The 15,442-nt window shown below is 34.6% G+C and overlaps 1 protein-coding gene across 1 annotated transcript; it reads right to left on the minus strand.

Moving 5' to 3' along the window:
- Positions 1–1,139: 1,139 nt before the first annotated feature.
- On the minus strand, positions 1,140–7,193 carry LOC141689066 (E3 ubiquitin protein ligase DRIP2-like). Its single transcript, XM_074493240.1, has 8 exons — positions 7,005–7,193; positions 6,743–6,867; positions 5,285–5,384; positions 4,837–5,128; positions 4,296–4,717; positions 4,122–4,172; positions 1,825–1,897; positions 1,140–1,665 (listed from the first exon to the last, which is right to left on the minus strand). Exons 2-8 carry the CDS (start codon positions 6,855–6,857, stop codon positions 1,492–1,494), a joined length of 1,227 nt encoding a protein of 408 aa, XP_074349341.1. The 5' UTR covers positions 6,858–6,867; positions 7,005–7,193; the 3' UTR covers positions 1,140–1,491.
- Positions 7,194–15,442: the final 8,249 nt, after the last annotated feature.

The following is a 15,442-nucleotide window of genomic DNA, read 5'->3' on the forward strand; positions in this document are numbered from 1 at the left end:
AGCAAGCAAGCACATCAATGACGACAATTACACGAAACAAAGCCGACCTAAAATTGGTGAACTGTTTAATTAACCCAATTCACTTCCGGTCCACAAGACTAATCCAAACCCTATATTTCGAAGAAGTCCGATCGGATTTGTTTATTAACCCGAATACCCCAACCAAATAAATCTGAATCGAAGTACATTAAATGTGTTGGATTATAAATTTATATTTTACGGATTGGGTTGAAAATTTATATATCCGATTTAATTGGTTGGGTTGTTAAAATTTCTTAACCCGACCAACACGAATCGTGTACACCTCTAACCGCCGCGATTTGAACGCTATCTGAAATTTTAACCTGTGATGGAGGTTACAAACATGAATATTTTGTGTTATCGTTCATTCTCTCTTCATTATATGATTATATCTCTCATCTTTGTGTGTGAATATATGTAAGTATACATATTGAAACGATTGTATACATATTGATCATTTCTTGGATGACTTTCCTTTCTTGACCTTAACCTAAGGCATGGATTGGCACTCAAAACTCTTTTTACTATTTCGTTTCATTTTTGTAGAAAATATTTTGCGCACTTTTCGTTTCGTGTTTAGAATGAAATAGTTTGTTTAGTTTTAATTTTTGACCATCAATACACGGATTAATTTCGTTTCGTTATATTTCCGTGTTAACATTTTAGGTACATGAAATGACACAGATTGTCGGTTCTAGTTTTTCTCTCGTCTCCCTCTTCTCACTTCCTTCTCTCTCGACTCTCCTCACTCTTCTCATTCCTTTCTGTCAAAGCCATTCTACACTTCCCATTACTTTACCCCTAATTATTACTCCTTTACTTCTTCCATTTTTAGATTATTTGTCTATTTATCTCGCATTTTAAAATATTTTTTTGATAAACCGAGCAATATTTTATAAATAACTACCAACAGAGATCCATAGTTTGTACAACCATTAAAAAGTAAAGTCAAAATCCAAACCCTATCTTTCGAAGAGGTCCGGACCTCGGAGAAACCCTATGTGAGGGAAAATATATTTTCGATTTTTTTCTTTGAAATTTGGATAACAAAATCTAATAGGAATAACAAACCCTAAACATATTATGCCCAACTTGCCATCATAACATTTTCTCTAGCTTAGCCTTTTTTCAGGGTGCTATCTTCTATAATCAAGATATTAAGGAAGAACAATTCTTATAACAAAGACAACAGATAGTACTGACTACTAATACATCTATATAGTATATACAAGTTACAACAAAGCTCATGTAATAGTACAAGAAGAAAATAATTAGCAGTTAACAACAGCTCAACATGGTGGTTAACATTTCCTCCATGTCAGACACCCTCGTGCATATTGCTTAGGTTTTGAACGAAAAAACAGGTGCATTGTAATGTCAGGAGGCCAGGCATCTGTCCATGGCCTTTGTGTAAATAGGGCAACACAGAAATTGCTATGGTTGCGTCCAGTACAGCCGAACAACATATCCTCATGCAGATGGAGCTTTACGAGCATATCCTAAGACCATCACAAATTCCTTTGCCGAGGAGCCAATTTTTGCAGATACTTTTTCAGATGTCGATATTTTTTGTAGCCATAATTCAATCAGTTTATGCAGCTCCAATGTAGGGACAACCGGCTCCCCCCTGCATCTGATCTCAACCTGTAAAAAGGTAAAAAAATAAACTATGCGGCTACCTACCAGAACCATATGAGAATAGATACTGCAATACCAAAGAGAACAGAACTACCAGAAGCTCTTATCGTTCACATTGCTTATTAAGCTCCATTAATTGTACATGGACAAAAAAAGATCACTTACTTCATCTTCACCTGGAAGATCTAATTTCCTCATCAGGTACTTCTGTATAAAAGAAACCGATATGCTCCCATCCCTGTAAAAGAGTAGGTAAATTCAACATGAGTCCGAGTACTTGTCCCGTCTTGGAAGTAATAGATAATTAAAATTCTAAACACTTTATCGTCATTATCAAGTATCAAAATCTAAACTATTAATCGTCATTATCAGGCATCGGCACAGCCATACTAAGAAGACCCAAATCTTACTGCATCCAGTTGCGACTAAAGACATGCAAACTTAACTAGTTTCAAACATATCAGTACAACTCATGCTGGTATATGATTTTACACCAACCAGCTGGGAGAAGTGAAGACATGCAACAATGAGAAGTTTATGTTTTACTTAAAAAAAAACCACTTCTTCGCCTAATAATCACTCGGCCAATCTTTGGTCTAATGGAGTATTGTCTAGCTATTAAGATGTTTTATGAAGTCAATTATAATAGCCACTGAAAAAAGCATAACAGCAAACAGTAAAAAATTCTGAATGAGAAAAGTCGACAAAAATGATCAACGAGAAGTTGATCTAGCAGATGAGGATGCAGCCAAATAGAAACCAATAGAAAGAAACTTCAAATGATTGATCTAAAATTTGATGAAAAAGAATGTATACAAATACAATTATTTTAAATCCTATATATAATAAACGTAAAAGAGATAATTTAGAGTACTACCAAATATCAAGAGTTCGAAACTCCTTCGTAACATTTTTAATTAACAATATATAGTATTTGGTTTATGGTTCGAATCTAATCAACAACATATTAAAATCTAATAATTTAAAAATAATTATTAAATCTCTCAAAATTTATAGGTGAAAAAGAAACAGACATTTCATAAGGATGAACTATATAATGTCCAGGTAGCTGTGTGTATTCGCATTTATCTTCAACATTAAGCCACTGGGCAAGAAGATACGCATATTTACGTCGTCTATTTATATACATCTAAAACTCGAGTCTAGCAATTGTACCAAAGATCAATGGAAAGGAAGGCTCGACAACATATTAAAATCTGATACCACTGATATTAGACACTAATAAAGTATTAGACTTTGAATAATATTACTAACAGTTTAAAATAGTATCTATATTATTAGTTCCAAAAATACTAAGAGGGTAAGAGTTTGCAATATAAACAAGTATAAAATATTTAATATACTAATTTTCATATAAATATTAATTTAATAAAACTCGTGCTTTGCATGGGATATAAGCTAGTATCTATAAACATAACGAAGGAGTAAAGGACTTGACAAATACATAGGAGTTATAAATAGATGGTACAACGAAGGTACGTGTTGTATAGAAGAACTGAAGAGGTAGAAAAGGCAAAACACTCCAAAACCATCTCACTTATTCTCTGCAGTAAAATGTAATCAAGCAGATAAGAAAATTGAACAAGGATCCCACAATTAATTAGTATAACTTGGCAACACATGTAAGCTTGTGTTCCGAATTGAACAAAACAATATAGAAGCGACCATGAGGCCAAATGCATTTTTAGTTCAGAACAATACTAAACTATTAAATCAATGTCAATTAGCAGGTCATCAAAGACTTAAATGTTCAAACTGTGGCAGTAAGATCATGAGATAATCAATGGAAAAGAGTTCCTTTCTGCAAATATCATAGTTGCTTGCTTGTTGGGTTATAAATGTTTGATGCTTGAAGAATGTCATGGTACCAGGGGCAGAAAACTCCATGATTAGATGCAGTATAGGGAGAATTACAGTTGGCTGATAGATTAATTAGCATTTAACGATAGGAAGCCTTCTGCTTAGAGTGGGAAGAAGATGTATATCATGTATTTCTGTGGTAGCTGGCAAACATATATGTAAATGAGATATGACTAAATCTGTTTTTCGATGTTGAAGAAAATGATGAAAAGGAAATATTCTGCTAAATTAGGTTAACCTCTGAAATTTATTTGATCTATATAAATCACTCCTATAGTAGATGAGACTATACATCAAAGGCTCTATATCCACTTAGCAACCCTGGTAGATAAAGGATAACTAAAATGAATTAATTTATATTATTTTTGGAAAAAACATGTGCTACTTATATTATATGATGCAAGATTTCTAAGTTCTAACTAGCCAAAAAAACATCTAATTTCTAATTTTATATATATAAAAAAAAGATTTCTAAGTTCCAAATTGACAAGGAAAAAACATACAAAGAATAGTAAAACAAACAAAGAATAAATGCTATGGTAAAATAACTAGATAGGAGAAACAGGGACAAGTAAACTTACTTTATTCTCAAGAAACTTGCAGATATCTGAGGCAAGGACCTATAATCTTCCCTGGAACAATGCAACTACATGACATTAGATATTGCACATCTCATAGAAACATAATAGACAAAAAATTTGTTTCCCTAAATTCATGTATCGAAAAGACTGAAGAAAGAAAAACAAGATTCTCACAGGTCTTTAGAAGCCACTAGCGAGCACCAAACTGGATTTGATATTATTTCATGCCTGATGTTGGAAGCGTCCAGCACGGTCTGGGGAGAAACATTTGATTTTCTGAAATTATCTGCCTTCTTCTGATGTAACCACTGGATCTTTTGAGGTTTTCTGGATTCAGGAGGGTGTGAACCAGATCTATAATTGTCATCTTTGGTTTTCTGTTTTTTCTTGAAAGAAAGTTCTTTAGCTTTTGCAGCATTGTTAAGCTTTGATTTGGATGTAGATCCTTGAGGAGTAAATTTTGCTGACTTATTCCTATTTGCAGCTTCTACCAGAAAGTTCAGTGGCTTCCAAACATCCACATTTCCCTCCCCGGCACCTTTTTCTGTTCCTATATTAGGCATAGAATGACTAGAAGGTTCACCATTTGAAGAATTCTGCACGTATCACGTATTATATTGTTATCACCAAGAGAAAAGTTTACATAATAATGCTATTTTTTGAACCTGTTCAATGGCAGTGTTACTGTATAAGAAAACAGGGCTGACTTCTTTACCTGCTTGGTCGGTGTCTCGCGTGATAGAAAGCTTGCAAAATCGTCATCTCTTCTTATCTGTTTTTCAACTGAAAAACTGGAACCTCGCAAGGGTTTTCTTGCAGTAGCTTTTGATCTTCTCCCGGTCAGTGCCGTCTTTGGCGAAACTCTAGGAGTGTTGACCACCAATGAAGAGAGTGACTTTTCCTTTCTTCTTGCAGGTAATGCATAGGAAACAGCTTCATCTGGATCCAGCTTTCTTCTTTTGTATGGAAAGATCTTTGCTCTTAAGTCTTCCAAGTTATGATCCGGCCTGACATCCAAAATCTCAAGATCGTAAGCTACAACTACACTCCATATCAAGAATTGCATGAGCGGGCAATCAAAATCAATATTAACAGACATATGAATTTATAACTTAACAACTAACTAACAGAAATTATATTGAATATAAGAAGGATCATCAGACCTAAGCTTCTCCTCTGGAACAGCACCCAAATCAATGTTGCATACTGGACAGCGTTCTAGTTCCTCGTCTGAGAATTTTTTGCAAATGCATTTTCTACAGACTGAAAGAAATTCAAAATTAATTTCAGATAACCAGTGAATTGGAAGATATTAGAAACCCTATTAAAGACCAAGTTAAATGTAACTTCTTCTTACAGGGGGTACCACAACAGAACTGGAATATTATCTCACACAAATCATTCTACCGAGTAAACATATGTTAAGCCAGGATATGAATATCAGACAAAATTATTGTTGGAAATGAAAACGGAAATGCCTTTATTTACTACAAAGGTAAAACCTATTTAGAGATAAACAAAGCATCCTTCATCAGTGCAAAATCAGTGCAAAAATATAATTCCATCTCGTAAAGACTTTTGAGCACATAACTGTTATCTGGAAAAAATCAAGGGTGATAACAAATTTAGATTCATACGGTATACTCCTATTTCTTAAAAAAGCTTTGAACTTTAAACTGTACCACAGTCTATTTTATTGCCTAATGCTTTCTAAAGTTTAGCTTATAAAAAATCTATATCTAATTAATCACGTTTTCATCTCTAACAATACCTCAGTTTAGGAAAATAGGAAGCTTACAACATTTCAATTTAATAGCATGATCTAATAGATTTCAATACAAGTATATAACTGACCAACTGATCCTCACGACGACCGTAAATTTTATACATACATTATTACATATTCATACCAAGTGGTTATCATATCTCAGCCTCAGATCTTTCAATTGTGCAATATGAAGTTTGCAAACAAAATCCAGAAATTGACAAAACAAAGGCCCTAAAATAGTACGATCACCACAAGGGCCAACCGGCCAGATATACATTCACATATAATCTGACTATTACAACAAACAGAAACAAGCATCCCTCACCAGTTCTAATAATATTCTGTCTAATTAAGACTTTCAAGCGGAAAACTACAATCTAGAGTAAAACATCGATAATGAATTGAGATACTTACACCCATCTCTTACCAAGTCTTAAACTTTTTACACCATAGCAAAAATACTAGTTTCAGTATGTACAAATACCTCAACTTGGCAAAAAATAAAACATGTTCTCTCGCTAATTCATCAATTCTCCCACCATACTTTCCTACATCCAGTCTCCCACCGTAATTACCTACCTACATACATACTGGTGCTAAATAGTATCGAAACACTAGCTCGATAAAATAGAAAGCTTACACTGGAAGACCATCTAACAGGGACCAACATAATTGTCCAACAACCTCCCAATTACCAAACTTAAACACACACATTACCCATAACAAAAAACATCATACTATATAACATTTCCAGCCAAACCCATGTCTTAAAAAGCACAAACACCACAAAAAAGTACAAATCCAGGAACCCAACAACATAAAAATTGAACATGAGTAACAACAAATGACTCACACGTGTGAAGACATTCAGAAATAGTTGTAGCATCTCGAAGAATGTGATTACAAATAGGGCATGTCATGCATGCCACAATTGCTTCTCTTTTCACACTCACCATCTCTCTCAACATCCAAAATTACCTAAAAAATAAATGAATAAAACAATAATTTACGTTAGTTCCCAAGAAAAATAAACTGCATTAAAACATTATTACATAAACATAAACAAACACATGTACTTTAATACATCAGTGTGTGTATATGTAAGAGGGACAGACCTGTAAATCAAGAAGTGAGATGGGTATGTATGTAAGTGAAATATGGAACTGAAACTAAAAGATTTCGGACAGAACACGAGATGGGGGGGCTTAATGTTGCGATCTGTTTGGGAGGTGAAATCGAGAGTGAGGGGAAAATGAAAAGCGGCTGTTCGAGTCTAATATGGATCCAAACACTTCTTTTTGGTCTTTTTTGTTTCTTATTTTTTTTGTTGTTGATATTTAAATATTTTAAATCAATTTAAATTAATAAAGATGGGCACGGTGATAACATGCGCCTATTGCGCAGTTTAGATGGATATAGGCAGTAGGCACCATGTTTTTAATCTACCACGTGTTTTGGGGTCACTGCTAATTTTAATATTTTTAATTTAATAAAATTTGGTTAGAAAAACGAATATTTTGTTCTTCTATTTTTTTGCCAGAGAAGAAAAGGAGTTTCGTTACCTAGAACATTACATTCAACAAAGTGGAGATGTATGTGCGGTGATTGAACTCGTATCCTTTTGGAGGAGGTCATGAGTTGAATTCTTGAATGTAAATGTGTGATTAATTATCAAATCCTCAATTGTTAATACAAATAGGTTGAAAAATAAATAACATATTGAAAATAATTTATTTGCTGATTTGTTTCTGGATCGTTTAGCACGCTGAATTTAAAAATTATTGAAGTTAAAAACAAAATTAAAAACACCTCAAGCGATCCAAACCGCATCAACTTCCTTGAAAGCAATATCACAACTGACATTATCACATAAAAATCATTGTTTCATTATTAGCCCGGTGTTCGGAAACCACAATCCGATCAAGTGAGAGTGTAGAAATAACACCCAGGCTATCTAGTTTTCTACATGTCAGATATTAACTATAAATATGTTGAAAGTATAAATCCCCGACAAATATTTACTCATTTCATAAAGAGAAATGATATAGTCACAAAAACCGTTCTGAAAAGTTTCCCGAATGATTAGTTGTTATTTTGTTATAGCCTATATGATATTTACTCATTAATGAAATATATCACACGTGTATTAATATCAATTCTACGAATAAAAATCATGACATGTGTTAGTTAGGGAACATTTTTCGGATAATTTTTTATTATGCAACATTTGCTCTTTCATAAACTATCCAAAATTTTGGTTTCATTAAATTACGCGTACTTTGTTGAAATAATACATAAATGTGGTGATCTCATCATCTTCTTCCACGCACCTATATTTCTTATTGTAAAATTCTTAAGAGAATATCTCATTCATTTATCACAAAATTGATTCATTCAGGTTATAACAAAGTCAGCTATTTCTTTTCTCGAAATTAATATTTGGGTTTAACATATCAAAATTTAATTTAAAACAATTACATGTTTTGAAGTAAATGCAATTTCTTGGTTCTCTTACTTCAAAATTTATATTTACTTTTAAATATACAAATTTCTAGAATTAAATTTTTGATAGTCAAAATTTATATCAATTTATAGTGGATAAAGATATGATTTTGTTACAACTCAAATACAAATAGCGTGATTTCATTAAGAAATGGATGAGATGTTTAAATTTTAATTCTTTAAAAAAATTATCAATACTGAAAAAGAGTTTGAGGAAAAAAAGGACTAAAGGACATTTTAGTTCCTACATTTTAGATTTGTTTTAACAAAAATCCACATAACACAACGATACATAAATTTCAGTATAACACTTATAAGTTCTTAAACATTAATTTAGGGCACATATTTAGTAAATAGGTATTCTATAAAAAAATGTGTTAGAACTTCGGTTTAAGACATTTCCTTTCTTTTGTGAGATAAAATTTTATTAAAACGTAGTTTAAATTTTATTATTTTTCAATATCACTAATTATAATTTTTTAAAATATCCAATGACTTTCTAGTGTGTAAACAATTTATTGGCGAGTTTGAGTTTAGAATCTGATTTGAGATTGTATAAACGAATTTGATTTTTTCTAATAACAATGATTTGATCTGAAATTTGATTGAACTAATGATCAAATGGATATTAAGCTAAACACCCCACACTTTCAAATATTTGTAAGTGGATAGGTGTTCCTTTCATGAATGAGATAGAGTCCTGATACTTTTATTATTGGATATTTTATTCAAAATACAATTAGCAGAAAGTAGTAAATCACTCTTTAAATTATGTAGTTAGTCAGAACATATCGGCTTAGCATTGATCATGTCCTCATCTGTGCGGTTCTTTATTTTCTCTATTCCATTTGATTGAGGTAATTCTGTAGTCTGATATATGATTCCATGTCGTCGATAAAATTCTTCGACTGATAAGTTATATGTGCTACCTCACCACCTTTAGCACTCCTTACAGTCTGTATCTATTTGTCAAGTTGAACTTCTCGTTTCAGAGAAATGCATTTTGAATTTTATAGTTTATAAATCAACATTTACATCCCTCATTTTCCTTACTCGTTACCAGGGGTGGACGCACATCATACACGGGGGTGGCCTGGCCCCTCCCAGATTTTTGTAAACTCATTCCTTGTATTATTCACTATAAACTGTGTACTACCAGCTTTCTTGATTTGCTTATTTACCCCCATCCTCATACTAAACCAACTATGACTCAGATAATTTGGAGGAATTGGTTACCTACCGTTGTGCCCAAAATCTCATACGAACTCGATTGAAGGCCCATAGAGGGTTTTGGGCTTCTTTGGCATTAGTTGGAATGGTTTCGGTATGGTTTGGGGCCCATGAAAATGGATAATTAGAAAATGTTCAGGTTCTGATAAGAACCAGAGGTTCATAAGGAGAGGTTCCACTGATTGTGTGAACTATCGGGTGCATATGTTAGGCTGGAACTCCTCGGTAGGGGTTCTAGTTAATATGGAGGTGCAACTGTGTGTCAAGAGAAGCCCATGAGGGAAGAAGAGGTGCTGGAAATATCTCTATAATCAATCAGCATGGAGGGGTGCAGGTGTAGGAGCACCTGTATACCCCCTATCACGGTAGCAATATTAGACATGGACTATACCTCCTAAAATAAAGGAGTATCTATCTTATCATCAAGAAATAACTTTTAAATGGAAATCTATCACCCAAAACGTGATAATTACTTATATTTACAGGATAAATACATGGAATCATGGATAAATATTATAATTATGGATTAATTAGATTGGACAAGTTCTGTTATGCATGGACACTGGAAGCCCACTTGGAAAATAGTTGGATTAATCATGGAATCTGGGTTTGGCTTATCAACAACGTGACTTGTTGCTCAAGGACAGGAGTCCAATCCTAGAGAACTACATGGGGCTTGATTCTTATAAATATATGATATGTAGGCACTTTGCAAGTATGAATTCTCACTTTACTTTACATGAATTATGTAGAAAGGTGAGAAATACGTATTTCGGGCATCCCCCACGGCCGTGTAGGACTTACTCCGCCTCTCATGCTCGGAAATCTTGCAAACTCGGTCCCAATAATTCCACATCTCTCCACCAACTCTGGAAGGCTAGTGTGAAGCTGCGAGTGCGAACCCAAAGCCTGGGACGAGCAGATCAGTTCTTACACCCAAAAACCAAGGGTAATATCAGTTATTCCGGCGATATTTACTCAGGGTATTGTTACCAAATTCCTCTCAGAATATTTTTGTCGCTAGAAGGAGGGGATCATCATCATCTTTGGAGAGGAAGGATGCCTGATGATGGTCGTACCTCAAAAAAAATTATGGTAATCTTAAAAATAAGTCCAAGAACGTTGTCTCGAGCAAGGATCTTTTGAATCGAGCTCGCATACGAGAAGGATAATCAACTTCTCAGGAAAGTATGTCCAAAAAGGTGATGAATCAACGGAGATATCACGGCTCATCACAAAAATGGGTAAAAATGTGTAAAATTAAAGATATGGCTTCAGTATGTATGTATTACAGTCTTGGTTAAAAAACATCATGGAAAATGGCCGGAAATAAGGTTTGTTTATGTTGATTTCAACCGAGAACAGCTTGAAAATAGGTTCATATGGGTTTCAGGTGCGAACCCGTACCCTCATCTGTTGATGGAAGATAATGTCATCTGGATAAGTTAATACGGGCTTCATGTGCGAAGGAGTACCCTTACCTGCTGATGGAAGAAAATTCCATCTAAATAGGTCAATATGGGCTTCAAGTGCATAGTCGTACCCTCACTTACTGAGGGAATAAAATGCCATATGGATATGTCAATATGGGCTTCAGATGCGAAGCTGTACTCTCACCTGCTGATGGATGTAAAGACAATCTGTATAGGTCAATATGTGCTTCAGGCGCGAAGCTGAACCCCAAGTTGCTGATGGAGGTAAAGATCATTATGTATGAGCTTCAGGCACGAAACTGAACCCCACGCAACTGATGGAGGTAAAGGTTATCCAAATAGGTTCATATGAGCTTCAGTTGCAAAGCTGAACCTCAAACTACTGATGAAGTAAAGGCCATTTGGAGAGTTCCCAAGAGAAAGGTGCAGGAGTCTATGACAAGAAGAACCTCAATATGAAGGGTACCCCATAACGGAAGGTTCTCAAAGCTCAAGGGAGAACCTCATCTTGGAGGTTTAACTGATAAAAGGTTAAGGACTACAAAAGTTCTATAGTGAAAATTTTGGAACAATTCTCTAGTTAGCACAATGCTTTAGTTCATATGTGGAGTATGAAGCTGAAGCTGAAAGTGAGAACCCCCTAGTTGGTAAATGAAGCTGAAGCCGAAAGTGCGATCCCCCTGATTGGTACATGCAGCTGAAGCCAAGGATGTGAACCTTCTAGGTAATGAGATGCAAGAGGACTTGGAAAAATATGGGGATGTGAATTTTTTAATTGGAAAATATAGCTGAAGTCGAGGATGTGAACCTCTTGGTTAATAAGTAGCATGTAAACTTGGATGCTATCAAAGAGGTTCATATGAAGAGGCGAACCTCCTGGAAAATGAGACACCAAAGGACCAAGAAACACATATAGGTGTGGACCTCTTGGGGGTTAAGGTTCATGGAGAAGAACCCCAAGGTCAGGAAGCTTCATCTACTAGAAGCATTGAATTAAGTTAAGGTTCTGGTATGTTTTGGGCTTATAAGAACATGTAATTGGCACATTTTCAGGGTCTGGTGAGAACACAAGGTCCATAAAGTGGGATTCCACTGGATGTATGAATCGCGGGGTACTTATATATAACTGGAGCTCGTTGGTAAGGGTTCAGTTGGTAGTGAATATGGTTATGGAAGCCCTAACGGGCCAGGAGAAGTGCTAAAAGTACCTTGGTAGTTCATCAGGTTGTTAAGGTACAGTTGCAGTTAGGGCTGCACATAGGCTGGGTTGGGTCGATTTGATCATTTTAACGACCTAAACCATTTGGTAAGGGTTACAAATATATCAAACCATCAATCTCAAAAAAAACCAACCGTACTAATTGTGTGATGGGTTGGGTTGATCGGGTTGCAAACGTCTTTTTCGCATTTTTTTACCAATGGTCTGCATTGGGGAAGGACTTCCATTATTCTGTTACACATTAAGTGAAGGTGTAAGCACACATTGTAAACACAACTAAGAAAAGTAGTAGCATGCCAAACACTTTATCTTTGTAGGAGAAATAAATAAAATTATGATAATCATTTTAACGATATGCAACTACATTTATTGTGTTATGTAAACTCAGGTTACGAATATAATTATATAACCAAAGATATGTATGGATATACAAGTAAAGTTAGACCAAAGCATTCCCATGGATCTTAAACAGAATGACATAATTTATAGCTACCTTAGCTGATATTATTCACAACATTTTCAGGTTTGCTTTTCTAAATATTTCCGGACATATATATATATATATAATTCAGCTCGACTCAATTATTCAGGTTTCCTTTTAACTTTAAGTAGAGCTTTACAAGGCTGATTGTATGAATTATATAGTTTCAAGCATTTGCAAAGTGAGGAGTAAGGCTGCTACTGCTAGGATTATGAGTTCAATACTGAAATTATTAACAAATGGATATTTTCCTAAATTATTTTGTTAGGGATGTAATGAAATTGAAATGGGTCGGGGTGTAATAAATTTGAAATGGGTCGGGCTTAATAATAAAACTGGGTTGGGTTGGTTTAGGGTTTCAAATAGGTAAAATCTGACCCAACCCATTATAAATTGCCCAAGTAAAAAATAACCCAACTAACCTATGGGTTTAAACGGCTGGTTTAAACGACTCACTTTATGATTGGGTTGGGTTTTGTGAGTTACGTAACCCATGAGTAGCCCTAGGTGCAGTTGCTCCTACATACACCGGATGAGTATTCAGGGGGTAGCTTTCCCTGATGAGCTGTGATTAACAAATTCATATATAATGGGTTTTCAAGGCACCTCACCCCAAACAAATAGGAATATGGATGAGGTTCTGGTTCGCTAACATTCGCCGAAAGTCATCAAGTTCAGATTTCTTTACCAGATTAGGTAGGAAGCCTACTGCCGAAAAAGTTCACTGGTGGAACTTCATCACATGTTCAAGTACATGTGAGTACCCCGAAAATTGGGCACCGGGGGGTCCATGCAATTACGAGGATGAGCAGTTGACTTGAAGGTACTTCGATAACAAAGTTCAATCTCCCCATTTGAAGGTTCATTGACATTAAGAATGGAAGGTTTTCTGCTATGTGAAGGGTCAAGGCAGAGAAGCTCTTATACCATATTCATGGCATAGTAGGCAAGGTTCGAGGTATGGATTTTTATTCTTGAAATCACCCATCACCTTAATATGGTACAGGTATGTGAAATTCTATTCTCTAATCTATTACATGGATTGCATTTACATAAGAAATATGTTGGTTGATTTGGTGGTGTGCTTAACTGGTTGAAATACTTGCATGCATATGAATATTTTAATATGCTCATAAAATTTGATTAGGCTTCACAATGATAAGATGCTGAAAAATGATAAGAATAATCTGCTACTTGGTATACTCTATGTAGTTAATGTTAAACATGTGGTTGGTATATGTTTTACATACTGGGGTATTGCTGCACGCTTAAACCTAGTTCTTCACTATAAGTTTAAACTATATTAAAGAACTCGGGGGGTAATAGGTGTACATATCACGGAGACCTATAACTTGAAAATAACTAATTTTAAAGGAAATTTGAAATTTAGTTGAAATTGAAATAAACGGGTATGCTTAGATTTCTTTATAATTGGGCTAGACATGAACCTAATGATTTGACTTTAGTGCATTTCATTTATTCTATAAGGTGTTCAATAGGAAAATATCTTAATTATTTGCATGATGTACTCAGTCTGTGGCATGTTAATATTTTCTAAGTTTTATGCTTATCTTGTTAATGGCATACTTACTAGAATAAGTGTAAAAGGATATCATGATATTTTATTCGTTGTATGTTATCTAAATAGTTGTGCAGGAACGCCAAAGCTCCTAGAGAAAAATATGCAAGTTCCGCCGCGCATGTGAACCTTCATCATAGCAAGATCATTGGGAGTAACAAGCAATTTACAGGTTCAATAAAACTCTCAGTTACCTAAGGGGTTCAGCTGAAGTGTTATGAATATGTTGTGAACTTGATGATTTCATTAAGAAAACATCTTAATAGATTTAACTTAGTGAAAAATGTAGCACTCGGCGGATAAGGAATATAGTCCCAACGGATGACTCAATATAGTCCCGACGGATGATGATTTATTATCCATCAAGTGAGTAGCTTATGTAACAATAAGTCATGTAGCACATTTCTGCAAACACCTTTATTTAGATTCTGTAGTAGCATATAAGTCATGTTGACTTTAATTAGATATGCATAATAGGTTGATTAATTGTACATAGATGATATCTTGTAATTCTGCATAAATGAAATGAAGTCAAGTGCCAAAAAGCTACTCGACAATGATACTCGACGGATGATCAACAAGGCAACCCGACGGATGATCACGTACCCGACGGGTAATCAATTTAAACATCTGTTGACAGTGACAACACAATCACATGCGTCGAGTGTATGTAAAAGGAATGTTGAAGCCTATTCGACTGGGTTTTTGAGAACAAAGAAGCTTTACCATTTCCATGCCATTATGAAGATATTCAAAGATGCTGGAATAGAGTAATGAAGCAGCATAGTATTAGACTTGATAGGTTTTGTTTTATTATCTTGTCTTATTACTGTGTAATCTTGGTGATATATAAACCAAGAGTAGAAATTAGAACAACAAGAATACTAAGCAAGTAAATTCTCAGAGAAACATTTGTAAGCTGTATTATTAGCATTTCTCTGTAAGTTTAGTTGTTCTCATTTGTAAGCAGTTGTGAGCTACTCAAGATTCACAGAGTTCTCTCGATATATTTATATATCTCTGATGGATACTTTCTAATCCACCAGAAAGTTTTAAAGACTTGTGTTTTTATTACTTTGTGTTTCGATTTTTATTTAACTTGTTATTCC

The sequence above is a fragment of the Apium graveolens genome, chromosome 10, assembly GCF_009905375.1.
Source record: "Apium graveolens cultivar Ventura chromosome 10, ASM990537v1, whole genome shotgun sequence".
Taxonomy (NCBI): Eukaryota; Viridiplantae; Streptophyta; class Magnoliopsida; order Apiales; family Apiaceae; genus Apium; species Apium graveolens.

Excerpts from the sequence above, each read along its gene's own strand:
- LOC141689066 (XM_074493240.1), bottom strand. The coding sequence starts at position 6,857 with ATGTTGAGAGAGATGGTGAGTGTGAAAAGAGAAGCAATTGTGGCATGC. Across the intron at positions 4,718-4,836 it reads GCGAGACACCGACCAAGCAG|AATTCTTCAAATGGTGAACC; the intron begins GTAAAGAAGTCA and ends TGATACGTGCAG. Across the intron at positions 1,898-4,121 it reads GCAAGTTTCTTGAGAATAAA|GGATGGGAGCATATCGGTTT; the intron begins GTAAGTTTACTT and ends ACTCTTTTACAG.